Source organism: Ananas comosus, linkage group 10 (genome assembly GCF_001540865.1).
Source record: "Ananas comosus cultivar F153 linkage group 10, ASM154086v1, whole genome shotgun sequence".
Classification (NCBI taxonomy): domain Eukaryota; kingdom Viridiplantae; phylum Streptophyta; class Magnoliopsida; order Poales; family Bromeliaceae; genus Ananas; species Ananas comosus.
Window position 1 is genome coordinate 10577472 of NC_033630.1, and position 16509 is coordinate 10593980.

Genomic DNA, 16509 nt, shown 5'->3' on the forward strand with positions numbered 1-16509 from the left:
GGAACCGATCGCCGAATCGGATGTCCCATTATTGAAAACAACTTACAAGTACGGAGGCTCTCGTACTTTCGAAAGCATAGGAGCCTAGCTCTCTTTCTCTCTCTCTATATATATATATATGAGTCCGGCTGCTATACTATCGGTAGCACGGAGGCTTTCGTGTTGCCAAGTTGTTTTCGATAATGCGGCTTTCAAATCGACGATCGGCTCCGTTAGACTTGATCTACACTATTAAAAGTATTTGAAAACTAAATTTCAAATTTTTTCGACATCATTTGACTAGTGATCAAAAGATCTCAAAATTGACAATTTTAATGGCCAATGTGGTGTATTTGTGAGTTTAACAGTATAAAATAATCCAAATCCGATGAAAATTTTATAAAATTTTTTTTTTCACTATTTAGAGTAAGATCAGCATATCTGATCTTGAATTTAAATCTTTTATCATCATTTTTTATGAGGTTTTTATTTTCAGCCGTTCAATTTTAGACTAATTGTTTGATAGGTAAATGATATCGAAAAATTATGAAATTTAGTTTCTAAATACTTTTAATAGTGTAGATCAAGTCTAACGGAGCCGATCGTCGATTTGGAAGCCGCATCATCGAAAACAACTTAGTAGCACAGAGGCCTCCGTGCTNATACTATTCTTTTTTTTTGTTATTAACATAATTATTAGCAAACCTATGTGATATTTTCCAATTAAAAGAACCTTCACAATATGACTGTTAATTCATCAACATATGAAAATATTGTCATGAGGAGTTTGTGGCAATACTCTTTAGATATATTAAAGGAGAAAGTCTTCATACTAATAGTTAATTAAGCTATAAAAGAATCCCTTAACATCTAATCAATGATTTTCATGCTGCGAAAAGTCGACATAAAATTACTATATTACTGTTGCTTAGATTCCTTGCTATCGCCCATGGGATTATAGGACTGGTTAATTTGGTGCATATCCTCTGTGTTGTAATTGTTACAAAGAAGATTAGTGCAACATAATTCTTGCTATACTGGTTCAAACACTCAACCTTTTGGTGAAAAGTTCTCAAGGATCACAACCAATTATTTCAAACAGTCGTTCTTCATGAATGATATTTATTGCATATATATATATATAGAGAGAGAGAGAGAGAGCTAGGCTGGTATACTATCGGTAGCACGGAGGCCTCCGTACTACCAAGTTATTTTTAATGATGCGGCTTTCAAATTGAAAATTGGCTCTATTAGACTTGATCTACATTATTGAAAGTATTTGAAAACTAAATTTTATAAATTTTCAACATTATTTATCTACCAAACGAGTAGTCTAAAAATGAACGGCTAAAAATAAAAATTTCATAAAAAATGATAATAAAAGAGTTGAATTTAAGATCAGAAGTATTGATCTCACTCCAAATAGTGAAAAAAATTTTCTATAAAAATTTTATTATATTAGGATCGTTTTACACCATTTAATTTACAAACGCATCACATTGATTATTAAAATTGTCAATTTTGAGACCTTTTGATCACTAGCTAAATGATGTCGAAAAATTATGAAATTTAGTTTTCAAATATTTTTAATAGTGTAGATCAAGTTTAACGGAGCCGATCGTAAATTTGGAAGCCGCATCATCGAAAATACCTTGGTAGCCGGGAGGCCTCCGTGCTACCGATATTATACCAGCCTATATATATATATATATATATATATATATATATATATATATATATATAGGTGAGGCTACTATTGCTATTGAAAGCACGGAGCCTTCCGTGCTTCCGCTCGTTTTTCGATGGTTTCGACTTTCGAATCGTCGACAGCTCTTAAACGTTGATCTAGAGTATTTGGAGTACCTAAAATAAATTTTTATTATTTTTAATATTTATTTTGCTAGTGACTCGAATGGCTGCAAATCAACAAATTTCAATTGGCCGTTAGTGAGCCTTGCAGTTTAACGGTATAGAAATATTCACAATCACGTGAATTTTGATAGAAAATTCTTTTATACCTATATAAAACAAGATCCATTATTTTAAATTTAAATTTTAATGTCATATTATTACATTTTGTAAGATTTTATATTTCAACCGTTGATTTGCAGCCCCCTTGTTCACATAGGCAAATGGATATCGTAAATCATAAATTTATTTTTCTAGCGTACTTCAAATCTCTAGATCAAGTTTTAACCGGAGCCGATCGACGCATTCGAACAGTCGCCAACAGTCGAAAACGAGCTGGAAGCATGGAAGGCTCACGTGCTTCCGATAGTATAGCTCACTCATATATATATACTATATATAATATATAGATATATACTATATATTATATATATATATAGATAATTAGGCTGGTAATACTATTTAATAGTTAAACGCTCTTTTGCTATCAAGTTTAACCATTGGTATAAAATTGTAGATCAGGATGATATTAGCGTCGGTCTAGAGTTTGATGGTCCTCAGGCTGAGTGGTCCCCACTGGGTATATAGTATTTAATTCAATGGTTAGAAATTAATGCAAAGATGTGATCCAAAGGTTTAAAAAACTGGTAGCAACAATTGGATTTTGCTCTAATGTGAGTAGTTCCATCCAACTCTCTCTCCTATCTCTTCTCTCTCTCTCTCTATATAATACTATATATATATAGGTCAAGCAGCGCGATTATATATGGTCCGGCTTGCTATCACTATCGGTTGGCACGGAGGCTTTTCGTCCTCCACATGTTGTGTTCGATAATGCGGCTTTCAATCGACGATCGCTCGTTAGACTTGATCTACACTTATTAAAGTAATTTGGAAAAACTAAATTTCAAATTTTTTCGAATCATTTGCTAGTTGATCAAAAGATCTCAAAATTGTGCAATTTTAATTTGGCCAATGTGGGTATTTGTGAGTTTAGCAGTATAAAATAATCCAACATCCGCATGAAAATTATTATTTAAAAATTTTTTTTTCATCTATTTAGAAGTAAGATTCAGCATATCTGATCTTGAATTTAAATATTTTATCATCATTTTTTATGAGGTTTTTATTTTCAGCCGTTAAATTTTAGACTAATTGTTTGATAGGTAAATGATACTCGAAAAATTATGAAATTTTAGTTTTCTAAATACTTTTAATAGTGTTAGATTCAAGTCTTCGGAGCCGATCGTCGATTTGAATAAGCCGTGCATCGAAAACACTATGTATAAATTAATTAACACAGCAGGCTCGTGCTCTCCGATAGATATAGAGCTTACCGGACTATTATATATATATATATATATATCTATATATAGAGAGAGAGAGAGAGAGAGAGAGAGAGAGAGAGAGAGGCTACTATGCTTCTGGAAGTACGGAGCCTTCCGTGCTTCCAGGTTGTTTTCGATGTTGCGACTTTCGAATCGTCGATCGGCTCCGTTAAATTTGATCTAGAGTATTTAAAGTATCTAGAAAATAAATTTTATGATTTTTTGATATCATTTGCCTAGTGAACGAAGGGGCCCAAAATCAACGGTTGAAAATAAAAATCTTACAAAACATGATAATATGACATTAAAATTTTAGATCAAAAATATTGATCTTGTTTTATATAGTATAAAGAATTTTCTCTCAAAATTTCATGTGATTTGAATATTTCTACACTGTTAAACTTGCAAACGGCCTACTACGACCATTAAAATTATTGGTTTTGAGCCCTTCGATCACTAAGCAAATGATATCGAAAAATCATAAAATTTATTTTCTAGGTACTTCAAATACTCTAGGTCAAGTTTAACGGAGCCGATCGACGATTCGAAAGTCGCAACATCGAAAACGGCCTGAAAGCACGGAGGGCTCAGTGCTTCCAAAAGTATAGTAACCTCACTCATATATATATATATATATATACATATATGTATATATATATATACATATATGTATATATCACTCTAATAGTAGATAATAAGTGTGAGCTAAATGCCAACCGTCTCTAACGCTATTGGCTAAAGGCTTAATAGTTGNTATATATATATATATATATATATATACATATATGTATATATCACTCTAATAGTAGATAATAAGTGTGAGCTAAATGCCAACCGTCTCTAACGCTATTGGCTAAAGGCTTAATAGTTGATATATGAGATTTCAAGTTTGAAGCCTACTTGGTTCACATTTCTAGTTGAATTCATTTCTAGAATATGAAGGAAGCGGGTAGCATGCTATTTTTCTCTCAAAAGAAAAAAAATTAAATATGATGTTAGATATTTTAAGGTTCTAAAATGAAAATTTATTATTTTTCCAAAATAACTCTAGTTCATTAAGTAACAAAATGAATGGTTCAAATTGAACAATCTTATAGAAATAAAGGATCAAATTCTTCAATTTAAGGTTAAGGCCAAGACATTGTTGATGCTGATTTAGATATGTTCAAAAAAAATTGTAGCAAAAAGTCAAAAAATACCAAATGCTTCATGCTTTACTTAATTAAAAGATGATGTCAAAAGAATCATATAATTTAGTTTCTCAAGTATTCAAATATCGTGGATCATATTCTGTAGTGTTGATCATCCAATTATATAGATGCTTGATCATCCAAAATTAGCCGAGCAATTATGTATGAGACTTTTCATATCTAATATAATATGGTTCATATATTATATATGTTTAATGCAAGGTACCTATTTTGTCCTATGTAGTTTAATACCATTGTTTGGTGGAATTAATTAATTGTCCCTTCTATTTGATGGACATCTTGTTTCCGGAATTAGGAGATACTTTACAGAGCAGTTAATTAATAAACCTGATTTGATAGTTCATTCATGAGTAAATGATTACGTACCCGAGAAGGTCCCCTGAAATTAATACTGCAGTTTACTTAACATTTATTTAGTGCCAGTTAAAAATGCAAGGGTTTGCTTAATTGGTTCTGTTGTAGCGTGTAATGCTATTCAAATAACGTTGTCGAAATCATTTATGTTACGATGAGGTCTAAAGCAATACCATCTGTGCATTCCTTTGCTAGCTAAGAAAAATTTTACACCCCACTTACCTGAAGACCATTTTCTTCAAACTAGTCTTATCTTCTTTTTTTTTTTAACTAAAAACCTAATTTTTATGTTTTGTGAATCCTAGAATCTAAGAGGTGTAAGATCTATACTAATAAACAGGTGTCCGTAGCATTTTCCTAAGTTCTATGCTCAAATATCCATATCAATTCTTCTTGTTATAGCAGAATTAGAATTATCAGATTGAAACTCGTACACAATGAATTAGAATCTCATTCGTACTCTTGGTACATTAGAAGCACTATATATTTTTCTTTGTCGAATACCAAATACGAAAAGTTACTGATGCAAAAGCAAAAACAGAAGCACAGACTATGCAAATCCAAGAACGTTAATTTGCACCAATAAATCATCAGGTAGAGATGCATACCCATATCCAAGAAACTTTATTCCATCCAATTTAAAACTACTAATTAATCTTAATTATATCATCTAAAGGTGTGATATGAAATTACAGACTCATCAGCAACATTTAAGTTGATCTTTTGGCGTACACATTGCAGTACTAACTCCCAATTGAGAGAGAGAGAGAGAGATATAGAGAGAGAGAACCAGCCGACACAGCTTAAGAAAGAGGCTTCTCACACGTGCCATGTAAGAGAAAAAGGGCAAAATAAAATATAAAATATAATTAATCCACCACGTACGTTCCAATGGAGCTTGTCACCCAAGCGTGCGAGGTTCGACAAGACCTTGTCCGAGTGGGTAGAAACGGTTGGAGTTGGTTGGACTAAGGATAAGGGGATCTACTAGTGTGACCCAGTCACCATAAAATGCCCCTATCATTTTCCCTATTGACTCTCCTATCCTCCTTGCTTTGAGTGGCAACACCTCGTAATAACACCCAACTCTAGGCCTTGTGAAAACCCCGCACCTTCCAATCCTTTTCAAAGAGTTGGATGAGATTTAAACAGTGGTGTAGAAGAATAATAGAGTGCGTGCATTATTAATATCTCTATCCTTCACATATGAACCTTTGCTACTTAAAGATGTTCTTGTACATCTAACCAAAACAAGCCCAATAAATACTAACTCTTATGCAAGGTTTAATTATCAAATTTTAGCAAGGATTTAATGGAGGAGAACCTTCCTCCGGGGTTCAGGTTCCACCCTACAGATGAAGAGCTCATCACTTACTATCTCACCCGCAAGGTCACGGAGTTTGGATTCGTCGCACGTGCTATTGCCGATGTCGATCTCAACAAATGCGAGCCTTGGGACCTCCCTGGTATGCGCTTCTATTCGTTGTTCGTTCGCGTCAACCGATTCCCTCTATAAATGTGAAAACTTCTTCAAAAAGCAACTAACAAATTTTTTTTTTCTATCTTCAATTGTAAAAATTGCATTATTTATCTATCAATATGTGATTATGTTCTTATGTGTGCAAGAGTAGTTACAATGTTTGCATTGCTTTTGCGATATTGTATTGTAGGGAAGGCGAGCATGGGGGAGAAAGAGTGGTACTTCTTCAGCATGAGGGATCGAAAGTACCCGACGGGGCTGCGCACGAATCGCGCGACCGACGCCGGGTATTGGAAGACCACAGGCAAGGACAAGGAGATCTTCCACTGTGGTGTTTTGGTTGGCATGAAGAAAACCCTAGTTTTCTACAAAGGGAGAGCACCCAAAGGTGAAAAGACCAACTGGGTCATGCATGAGTACAGGCTCCAATCCAAGTTTCCCTTTAGAACTACAAAGGTAATTAAAAAGCTAAAAACATATGGGAGCCAACTACCTAACTAGCCAACTAACCACTATATATCTCACTTTTAAACCACCAATAACTAATATTCACCTTTATATTTGCCCTTTTAGGAGGAGTGGGTTGTTTGTAGGGTCTTCAAAAAGAGCTCCATACTAAAGAAACCGCAAGCAGGTTCTCCACCACTGCCGTCGTTGCTCGAGTCTCCATGCAACACCAACTCGCTGAGCGAGCTCGGAGAAATCGACGTATCGGTGTTGAACAATCTCATGAACGCCTCGAGCTCGACGAGCGATATACAAGCTAATGAGAATATCAGTAACAAGGTTGATATGAGCACGTACATGCACTGGGTTCTGGCTAGAGAAGCTGCTGCTAGCCAGAATACGCTGCCTTGGCCGCCGAACTTGTTAGGCTCGGTCTTGGCGAGCAATCCTGGGATTCTGAAGGCGCTGCCGCTGATCAATTGCTACAATCAACCCAGAGAAGGTACAAATCTTGCAAATTTAAGCTCTTTTGTAGCACATGGAGATGGGATCTTTGCGAATGAATCGAAATTAAGCTTCAATGGCTCTTCATCTAAAGGAGCGGAGTGTGCACAGCAACAGCAGCAGCAGCAGCAGCAGCAGCAGCAAGAAGCATTTGATCAGGAAGCAATTTGGAGAGGCTATTAATAGTGTGAACATGACTAACAAGCAATTTGTTATATGTACCTCTTTATATTATTTATATATCTTATAGGTGATTCTCTAGCCAAAAAATATATATATATATATGTAGCGTAAATGGGAACAAACCCACAAAGCCTTTACTATTATATTGTCGGTTAAAAACTGCGAGTTATACTGTTGTTCTAATTACATGTTCAAGCATTAGGCATTGCCAGAATTAAAAATGACAATGTATAACAGTGCCATTGTCATTTATACAATATATACAAATGATGCATGCATAGAAAGTTGTTGATTTAAAACTTTTAAATAGTATTTTTGAAAGCTATGTGTTTAGTTTCTTAAATTTTAAATAGTATTTTGGACCTTATTGAGCCCATTGGGCTTTTGAATAGGCCCAAAGGTTTGGGCCCGCATGGGAAGGTGTTGAGACCTATCTTGTGCTTGATTTTTAGTCCTACATTGAGATAAGAAAGCTCTATAGAGGAATTCATATACACCCCCACACTCATTACTCTCTGTTAGAAGCTTAGCCCGTTCACCATCTAGTCCTACCATGAAGTTGTGATCATGAAGTAGAGGGGCTTGGCCCCTGGTTCGTTGTATCGCTAGAGGCGTCGTCAAGTTCTATAGGTGAGTGGAGCTACTTTCTAAATTTAAGGTCTATAGGTGAGGGGCTAAGCCCGTATTTCGTAGTATCACCTCTTGTGCTGATGGAAGCAGACGGGGCTTGGCCCCTAGTTCATTGTATCACTAGAGGTGGTCGTCGACTCTACGTTAAAAGCTCAGTCAGTACACTATCTGGTCCTACTACGATGTTGTGCTGATGAAGTAGACGGGGCTTTGGCCTCTTGTTCGTTGTATCACTAGAGGTGGTCGTCAAACTCTACGGATGAGGGGGGATAATGTTGGATTATGTAAAGTAATGTTTCGAGTCGATATCACGGTAAAAACAGCGAAGGTTTGAGGTTTTTGGATGTTGGGTATTGGTACTTGAAGTTTTCGTACCGGTACTATTGAGTACCTCAGCAGTTTCTCAAAATCCAAAAGCTGAAAAAATAATTTTTTGTACTGAGTACCGGCCGGTACACGACTTTGTACCAGTACGCAGTTCTCCATTTTTTGTACTGAGTACTGGTACAAGACTTTGAGTACCGGCGATAGGTTAGATATGTAGAGTTTGACTCTAATTGGATCTAATTTTGTTCCAAAATATTAGGGATAGTCCAAGATTACTTAAAGAGGATTTCTAAGAGATATTGACGGTTAGATATGAATCGGAGACTTGGATGGAAGGCAGAGATCGTTTCCTATTAGAATTGGGGTTTTAAGATTATATAAACTCTTGTAATTAATCTTTTAAGTAGATTATGAGTTTCATTATAGACACCCTAATTGAGAGAAAAACGTGAAGAGCTCCTGAGGAAGTTTCTTGTAATCCAATCTAATTCTTTGTACTTTTGAGCCGTGGATTAATCGAAGAAAGTATTGATGTGGTCTTGTCCGTGGACGTAGGTCGACTCATGATTGGCCGAACCACGTAAATCTTGTATTCTTGTGATTTCTTGTTTTCTTTATTACTTTGCTATCCTTGTGTTTGTTTTTCTACGATTGTTCTCGTCTCTTACGTCTACAAAAGATCCTATTTTCGCTGCGCTCATATGCTTTGTGGGTTTGAGCTGTGCTCGGCAACCTCACGTCCGGTCCCTTCAGCTAAGTTTCTAAATTTAAGCTCTGTAGGTGAGGGGCCACACCCCTAGTTCATTGTATCACTAGAAATGGTCGTCAAGCTCTATAGATGAGGGGGCTGCTTTTCTAAATTTAATTTCTACACATGTTGAAGTACTATAATTTAGCAATTACATTACAAAACATTAATACTTCTATCAAAACATTGATGCATAGTTGTTTTTACGGTAGTTAATATGTCGTTGCAAACACACATGACATATGCTAGATAACCACTATTCTGCCAAACTAGCCAACTCTAATGGTCAAAATTTTAAGTGGTGGCAAAATCAAATGAGATTCTAGCTCACCATCCTTGGCCTCATATCAGGTATATCCACCCTTTAATTGGACCATAGTAATGGGTCCCCTGCACCTAGACCCTTACAACATACTCCACATTATTGTGCTTCTCATGATAGAGGCCGGAGTAGTGCCATTCCTTCCGAAAGTAATGCCCCGATCATCTCTATAGTTAGTCATCAGCAGTTAGACTATTATTGTCTTAATACAATACTCGATACCTTATCTAATAAACTATTAGATCTGTAGTATCATATTAAAACTGCTAGAAAACTATGGACACTACAACAAAAATGGTGTATAGCGACACTTTTAAATGTTGGTATAGGTAAAAAAAAGTGCTGCTGGCTAAATTATCTACACTTTTTAAAAGTGTTGCTATATGTGGGTCGCTATAGGTAGAGCTGCCTTGATATTTGGCACACACTTCTCCAGCGACCTGTGACCGAGGGATACGTGACGACCATAGTCCCCTACGGTTCCTACGAGATTCTCGCAGTCGAACTCTAGCCGCCGGAACCATATCTCGTCGGCTATAGCAGCGGAGGAGGAGAAAGGGAGATAGTAATCAATTTTTCTTTTTTTTCTTCGGTTGGTTGAGTAGAAGAACTTTTTATTTTGGATTGGATTGGATTTTATTTTTAGGCCTTAATAAATTTTTAAAAAAAGTTTAAGCATAAATAGGACACTTATATAAAAGTGTCCTAAAAATGTGTTTCTATAGTCTAATTCTATTATAGTGACTATTCTAGAACAAAAATTTGGTCAACCCGATCCTCCCCAAAAGAGATAGAAATCTAGCGACCCGATCAACTTCAAACTTGTAGACAACAAATTGATGAAAGATGAGCTTATAGAATTTGAGTACATATATAGTAAAACAACTCAAAACTAACCGCGTGATTTTAGATGAGGTTTATCTAGTAGCTCTCTTGATAGAGAAGCCTTAGAAGCCAATAGGGATGATACTTTTTTATTTCTTTGGGACACATTTTTCTACTTGATCTTGATTATTTATATATATTTAGAGTGCCATCTATTCTATTCAACTTTAATGTGTTCATGAATTGTCTATGAATTAATAAGATTGTGAAGTCTAATCTCAAGATACATACTATAAGTGATTAATTAATTTTTAAATGCTCTCTGTCTGTGGATTGTCATAGAGAACGGTGATTGTCAGGTTAGATTGGTGTACATTATAATAGATATATGTTGGTTGCAGTGGGTTTATATTAGGAATGAGTGTGTGATCACTCTTAGTAGAGAGATAATTAATTTTATGCTTTATTTGTAAGGCACGACTCATAAACTCTCAAGCGAGATAATTAATATAGTGAATGGAAAGGAGTTTTCGAAGATAATATAAGAGCTTTTGTTCTATCAAATTTGTCATAGATAGATGATGTGATTTGACAAGTATTTTATAACCTCCACTTAGTCGAGACTATGCGATAGAAAGATTATATCGTATAGTAATTGCACCAAAAGCTTTAGCCCAATATTCTCTTTTGACTGGTTTGCAACTATATGCTACTTGGCGTCGTTAGTAGATTGTGAGACCTGTGAGAAAAATTATAAATGATTAATTAATTATTCCATGAGGCCAGGGTGGAATCAAAAGGAATTTTGTTTCATTGAAGGGAGTTTCGATGATGACTATCGGGTAATTTAATTGCAATAATAGTGTTGAAAAAAAGTATTTAGTTTACCAAGTCATTAGTAAAGAGACTAATTTGGACGAGTTAAAAATTAGGGGTCTTAAAATGCAAAAGTTGCATGGTATATTTACCAAACCTTAGTGGATAGTACAAAGACTTATATGTAAATATTACATGTGGAATTATAGTTTCAGTTTAAATTATGTGAGAACCAATTCAAAGGCTTAGAGAATATCCAATAGGATTAGGATTAGGATTAGGATTAGGATTTTTGCACTGTAAATACATATCGTAAGATATATTGGATATGACTTATGATAGAAAGAGAAAGCCCTAGCCATATAATATAACCACCAAAGGTTTTAATGATAATAATAATAACTAAGATTAGGACCAAATATCGGAGCGGCCTCGAGCGGGCCCAGCCCGGCACTGCTAGAGGCCGTGATGGGCCGCCATCAGAGGTCCCGCGGCCCAGCATGGGCCGTGCCTACTGGCCCGGTGTGGCCGGGTAACTTTTTAAAATTAATAAGTACAACATTTATTATATTAATAGAATAAAAATTTAAACATGAAATCAGAAAAAATAAAAGATTAAAAAAGTTTAATTAAAAAGGGTAATGGGCCTTGGGCGGTCCGGTCCCAAGGAGGCAGGGGGCAGGCCACCAAAGGAGAAGGGGAAAAAGTCTCTTCTCTAGGAATTTTTTTAAAAAAAATTGAGTTTCAATATTTTGACTAAAATACTTTCCAACAGTCAGAAAAACCTAACTTATTTTAGTATTTCAATTTTATGAATTTTAGAAATTAATAAATAATGGGCCAACACTCGCCTGACCAGGCATGGCCTGGTCTGTGCTATCTGGGCCGGAGGCCGTGCTCTAGAGTCTGAAAATTCCAGGCTGGCCCGACACGACCCATATTACACCCCTAGCTGCCCCCCTCCTAACGAAAAATTCTAGAATGCACCAGCGATATTACTAAGGTGGCGTCCCCATATTTCTCGCCTTGGCTAATGAAATGTATTTAGTTCGGCAACCGAATTCGTTTGCAAGCTTTTGAGTTCAACTTTTTTTACGCATTGAGGAAGGACCCGTTGAGCCGATCCCTACTCAACCTATCGCCTGATCACATCACCGAGGGTCATTCTAAAAGCCGAATCATAAATCGAAGAAAATTTTGACTCGGACATTATTCCAGAAATTCGACTCAAGGAGAACAATTTGAAAAAAATATAATAATAAATTATAGAAAATGATGTAAAAGAAATTCTATAAATTTTTAATTATATTTATTTATAATTACATTAGAAAATAAATAATATTGGCAATTGGGAAGCAGAGTGAGTAGGAAAAAAAAAAATTTAGAATGTATCGGATATATTGCTGACGTGACGTCTTCGATCAATAAAATTATTTTCCTATAAAAAAATACTATTAATTTATTATTGTTGATACAGTAAGGCTTCGTTTGGGATTGCGGGGAGATTGCGTTACTGTTGATATCCTGTTTTGCGTTCCGCATATCGCGATGAGTCGGTTACGATATATTTTCTACGGTCCCATCGGAGAACGCAGAAGCATATCCCTATATGCTTTTTTCTCAACTCTATTTTATGTAATAGCGTTAGATATAGCTTAATACTAAACTAAGCCTAAGTAAGAGTAAGGGTAAAAAGAGAAAGAAATAATGAGTTTAATAATGTAAAGGATTGTTGCGTAAAGCTGCGAACAAAAGTACGCAGCTTCCTCATCTGGCTTTCATGACTCTCTTCTCAACTAAAGCGGAATCTTAAGGCACGTGACCCGCCACGTGGATCTCAAATGGCTCTTCGATCTCCACACTCTTGTCTTCTACCTCCGCGTGTCACAATGCCACCACCTGACACATTGTGAATTGACCATTATGCCCTTGTTTTTTTTTTAGTTTCTACTGTTGCTAGGAAAGATTAAAAAAAAAGGAAAACTTTAAATACAATTCATGTGATTTCACACTTTTTCACTCTAGTATTCTGTGATTTTATTTTTATCTTTTTATTATCGATTCCACTAATTAATTTTTTTTATTGAATTAATGACAAAATTAAAACTAAAGGATACTAAAGTGAATATTCGATAAATTTAGGTTGGGTATCTGAAATTTTTTATATATAATTTAACGAAATATTAACGAAAAAGCTGACGAAAAAATAAAATTAATGAAACCATAGGACACTAACTTGATACACTTTAAAACACAGGGTACTAAAATGAGAAAGCGCGAAACCACGGGGGTGGTATTTGAAGTTTACCCTAAAAAAAGGAAAAAAACTTTAAATACCACATATGTGGTTTCATGCTTCTCACTTGAATACTCTATAATTTTAAGTTTATTACTTTAGTACCCTATAATTTCTTTTTTCTTTTTTCGTTATCCCTTCTGTTAATTTTTTCGTTAAATCAGTGAGAAAGTTAAAACCACATGGTACTAAAGTGAAAATTCGATAAATCACAGAATTCTAAAGGGAATATTCGATAAACCATAGATGAGATATTTGAAGTTTTTTCTATATGATTTAACGGAGAGTTGACGGAAGTGCTGATGGAAAGAGAAAAACGAAACCATATGATAATAAAGTGATACATTTTAAACCACAGGGTACTAAAGTAAGAAAGCGTGAAACCGCAGGAATGGTATTTAAAGTTTTTTTTTTTTTAAAAAAGATAATTGTTTATATAGCTCTGAAAAGTTTCAAGCTTACTTATTTCCCCCATTTAAAAGACTAATATAAAAAATATTTTTTTAACGATCCAAATTCTTTTAAATATATTCATATTAGAGTTAAACTCTGTTAGTAAATTATTACGAACATCAATTATTTTTTGTGAAATTATTATTTTGTACTTTCAAATATACCCTTCTACCGCCACCAATTTTTCTTATTTATCCTTAAGTTAGGAACAAAATAAATTTTTTTATTCTTTTGTCCTTTCAAATGTATATTCTTCTACCGTTCCTTTTCTTGCTTACCCTTAAGTTATGGACAAAAGATGTATTTTAACTTCTTTTTAACTTTGGCAGCAATTTAACTCGAGTTTGAGTGGGTGGTTAGTTGAATAGTATGATCTAATTGATAGAAATGATCGAAGAGATAAATCTAATGGCAGAAAATTTGATAACACCAAACGCTTAATAGTATCAATAGTATAGTAGCCGGACTCTCTATCTCTCTCTCTCTCTATATCTATATCTATACTACTTATAAAAGCGTGAGTTTTAAATTTTTTCCTCTTTCCAAAAATAACTCTATCTTTTCTACTAATATTTTCATGTCCAGTAATTTTCAACCATTCGTTTCAAATAATTTTTCGAATAATAAATTATTCTCAAATATAGATCTTAAGTTTTTATCATTGAATATCATCCAACGATTAAAAATAAAAGTATCTGTCACTTTTCTTGACAAAAATACCCTCAATATCCATTCACTCCTATCTACGCGTTTTACAAATATCTACGCATTTTCTCAAACGTAATTTTCGTCATAACTTAAACATTATATCCTATTTACAGCGTTTCTCAAATATTTTCTTTCTCACACGTAATATCAGCGTCAATCACGTAGAATGTTCATAGAAAGATTTAATACCCACCTAAACAAAACTAAATTGTTAATTAAATATAATTTTACATTTTTGAATTTTTTTAGTAAAATATTCAAAAGCAATACCTGTCAAACTATTTTACGTGTTTCTCAAATACAGAGCATATCTTAATATACTCGCATATAATATCTAAATATCTTTACATATAATACGTACACTATCCAATCTTATCTTTGCATATAATATCTATACTATTCAATCTTATCTTTGCATATAATTAATATCTACACTATCCAATCTTTTCTTGTCATAATATTTATTCACACACAGAATATATTTTTTTTGAGACATATTTTTTTAGTAATATCTTTTTTATTTTCACCTATATTTTTCTCAAATATTTTTTTTAGTAATATCCTTTCTCATATGTCCTTATCGTTAACACCAGTACATCGTAGTACATCGTCATCATCGACACTGGCACATTGTAACTTTCGCCACCTTCGTCATCTGTCACGCCCCGGATTACACTTTTCCCGGGCGCGCCGACAAATCCGCTGTATACAAAGGAATTTTTCCTATATACGAAGCGATAGCTGTACCTGTAAAACAAACGCTACTACGAACAGTAGTAGAGAGCTGCTAGAGAAAACAGAAGCTAAACAAACTGAGTTTCATATACATAGTCCAAATCCAAAATACAAAGCTACTCGCACTGGCGAGTTAAGTCCACTATGTACATAAACTCGAAACAAAACATCTACCTGCAGTAGGGGCACCTCTAGCTCAGCACGTCGGGTAGGGCTCTAACTTGCGACGCCCTTTCCTCGATCCTGATCCGCGGACGGTGCAGCAGCCGGAACCTGTGACTCTGCAAAAACATAGGTAACAACTGGGTGTGAGAACTACTGTAAAAACAAGTAGTCCTCAGTGGGTACCGCCCAAAACAATATCGGTCCACCCACCAAGTCTACAGAAGGGAGCAAGAGTAGTCAGAAAAGCAGGAAATAAACTCTACCGCTATCGATCACTACACTATCATGCTCTACACTAACCAACTGTAGGAAATGTCAACTCTGACCCAATCCAATCGGGGCTGTAAGCATACCCGTCCCCGGGACTGTGAATACACCCGTCCCTGCCCCGTTGCGACTATCAAGCTATATCCACACTAACTGCTCCGTGGAGAGCAAGTCCAACTGGCATGAGCGATACCAACGTGAAAGCACAAAGCCTGACTCCGGAGTGGCACTCGTGGGCGCTACCCAACCGAGTATGCAGCGTATCTCTGTCGAGCTCAATCAGGCTCCAACTAGCCAAAGTCAAGTGAACAGGGTCAAAACAGGTCTACAAACCAAACCCACGTGCCCTCGGCACAATCTGTGACCAAAACAAGAATCTGGGTCCACCGCTAACCCGAACGGCACCCAACGACCCGAAACAGCCTAAACTCTGCTGAAAAATAAGCTCGGCACCCCAGCACGAGCGTAAATGCCTTCTAAACTACCCCAGGTATCCATCGCACTGATACTGCAACGATACAATCGAATCACGGCTCCTAGAGCTAAATCTGGTAGTTTAAGCATATGACGGGTCAAAACGCAGGTTTTCTCCTAAGTCAAATTTCAAGTCCAACATGTATAATTTAAATATTCATTTCAGCATGCTTCTACATTCATATTACATTCAAGATGCTAATCGATGAATTAAAGCATGATATACAAAAATCGAACTATACACGTCGACTAAACATGCACTTAGGAGCGAAACCGATGATACACCCACCTCTAGTGCAATTCCTGGCAGCAAGATGGTCTCGGATCACAAGCAACACTGCTGGAAACA

General features: G+C 35.4%; 1 protein-coding gene and 1 pseudogene across 2 annotated transcripts; one reads left to right on the forward strand and one right to left on the reverse strand.

The window, feature by feature from the left end:
• LOC109716230 overlaps positions 1-5013 on the reverse strand; it is a 14060-nt pseudogene extending 9047 nt beyond the window's left edge.
• LOC109716136 (protein CUP-SHAPED COTYLEDON 2) lies at positions 5952-7577 on the forward strand. Of its 2 annotated transcripts, XM_020241457.1 has the most exons (4): positions 5952-6246; positions 6451-6716; positions 6834-7209; positions 7306-7577. In XM_020241457.1, the coding sequence occupies exons 1-4, from the start codon at positions 6093-6095 to the stop codon at positions 7392-7394; spliced, it is 885 nt and encodes a 294-aa protein (XP_020097046.1). In that variant the 5' UTR covers positions 5952-6092; the 3' UTR covers positions 7395-7577. The 2 variants fall into 2 exon arrangements, with proteins under 2 accessions (XP_020097046.1, XP_020097045.1); XM_020241456.1 differs by having other exon boundaries at positions 5953-6246; positions 6834-7577.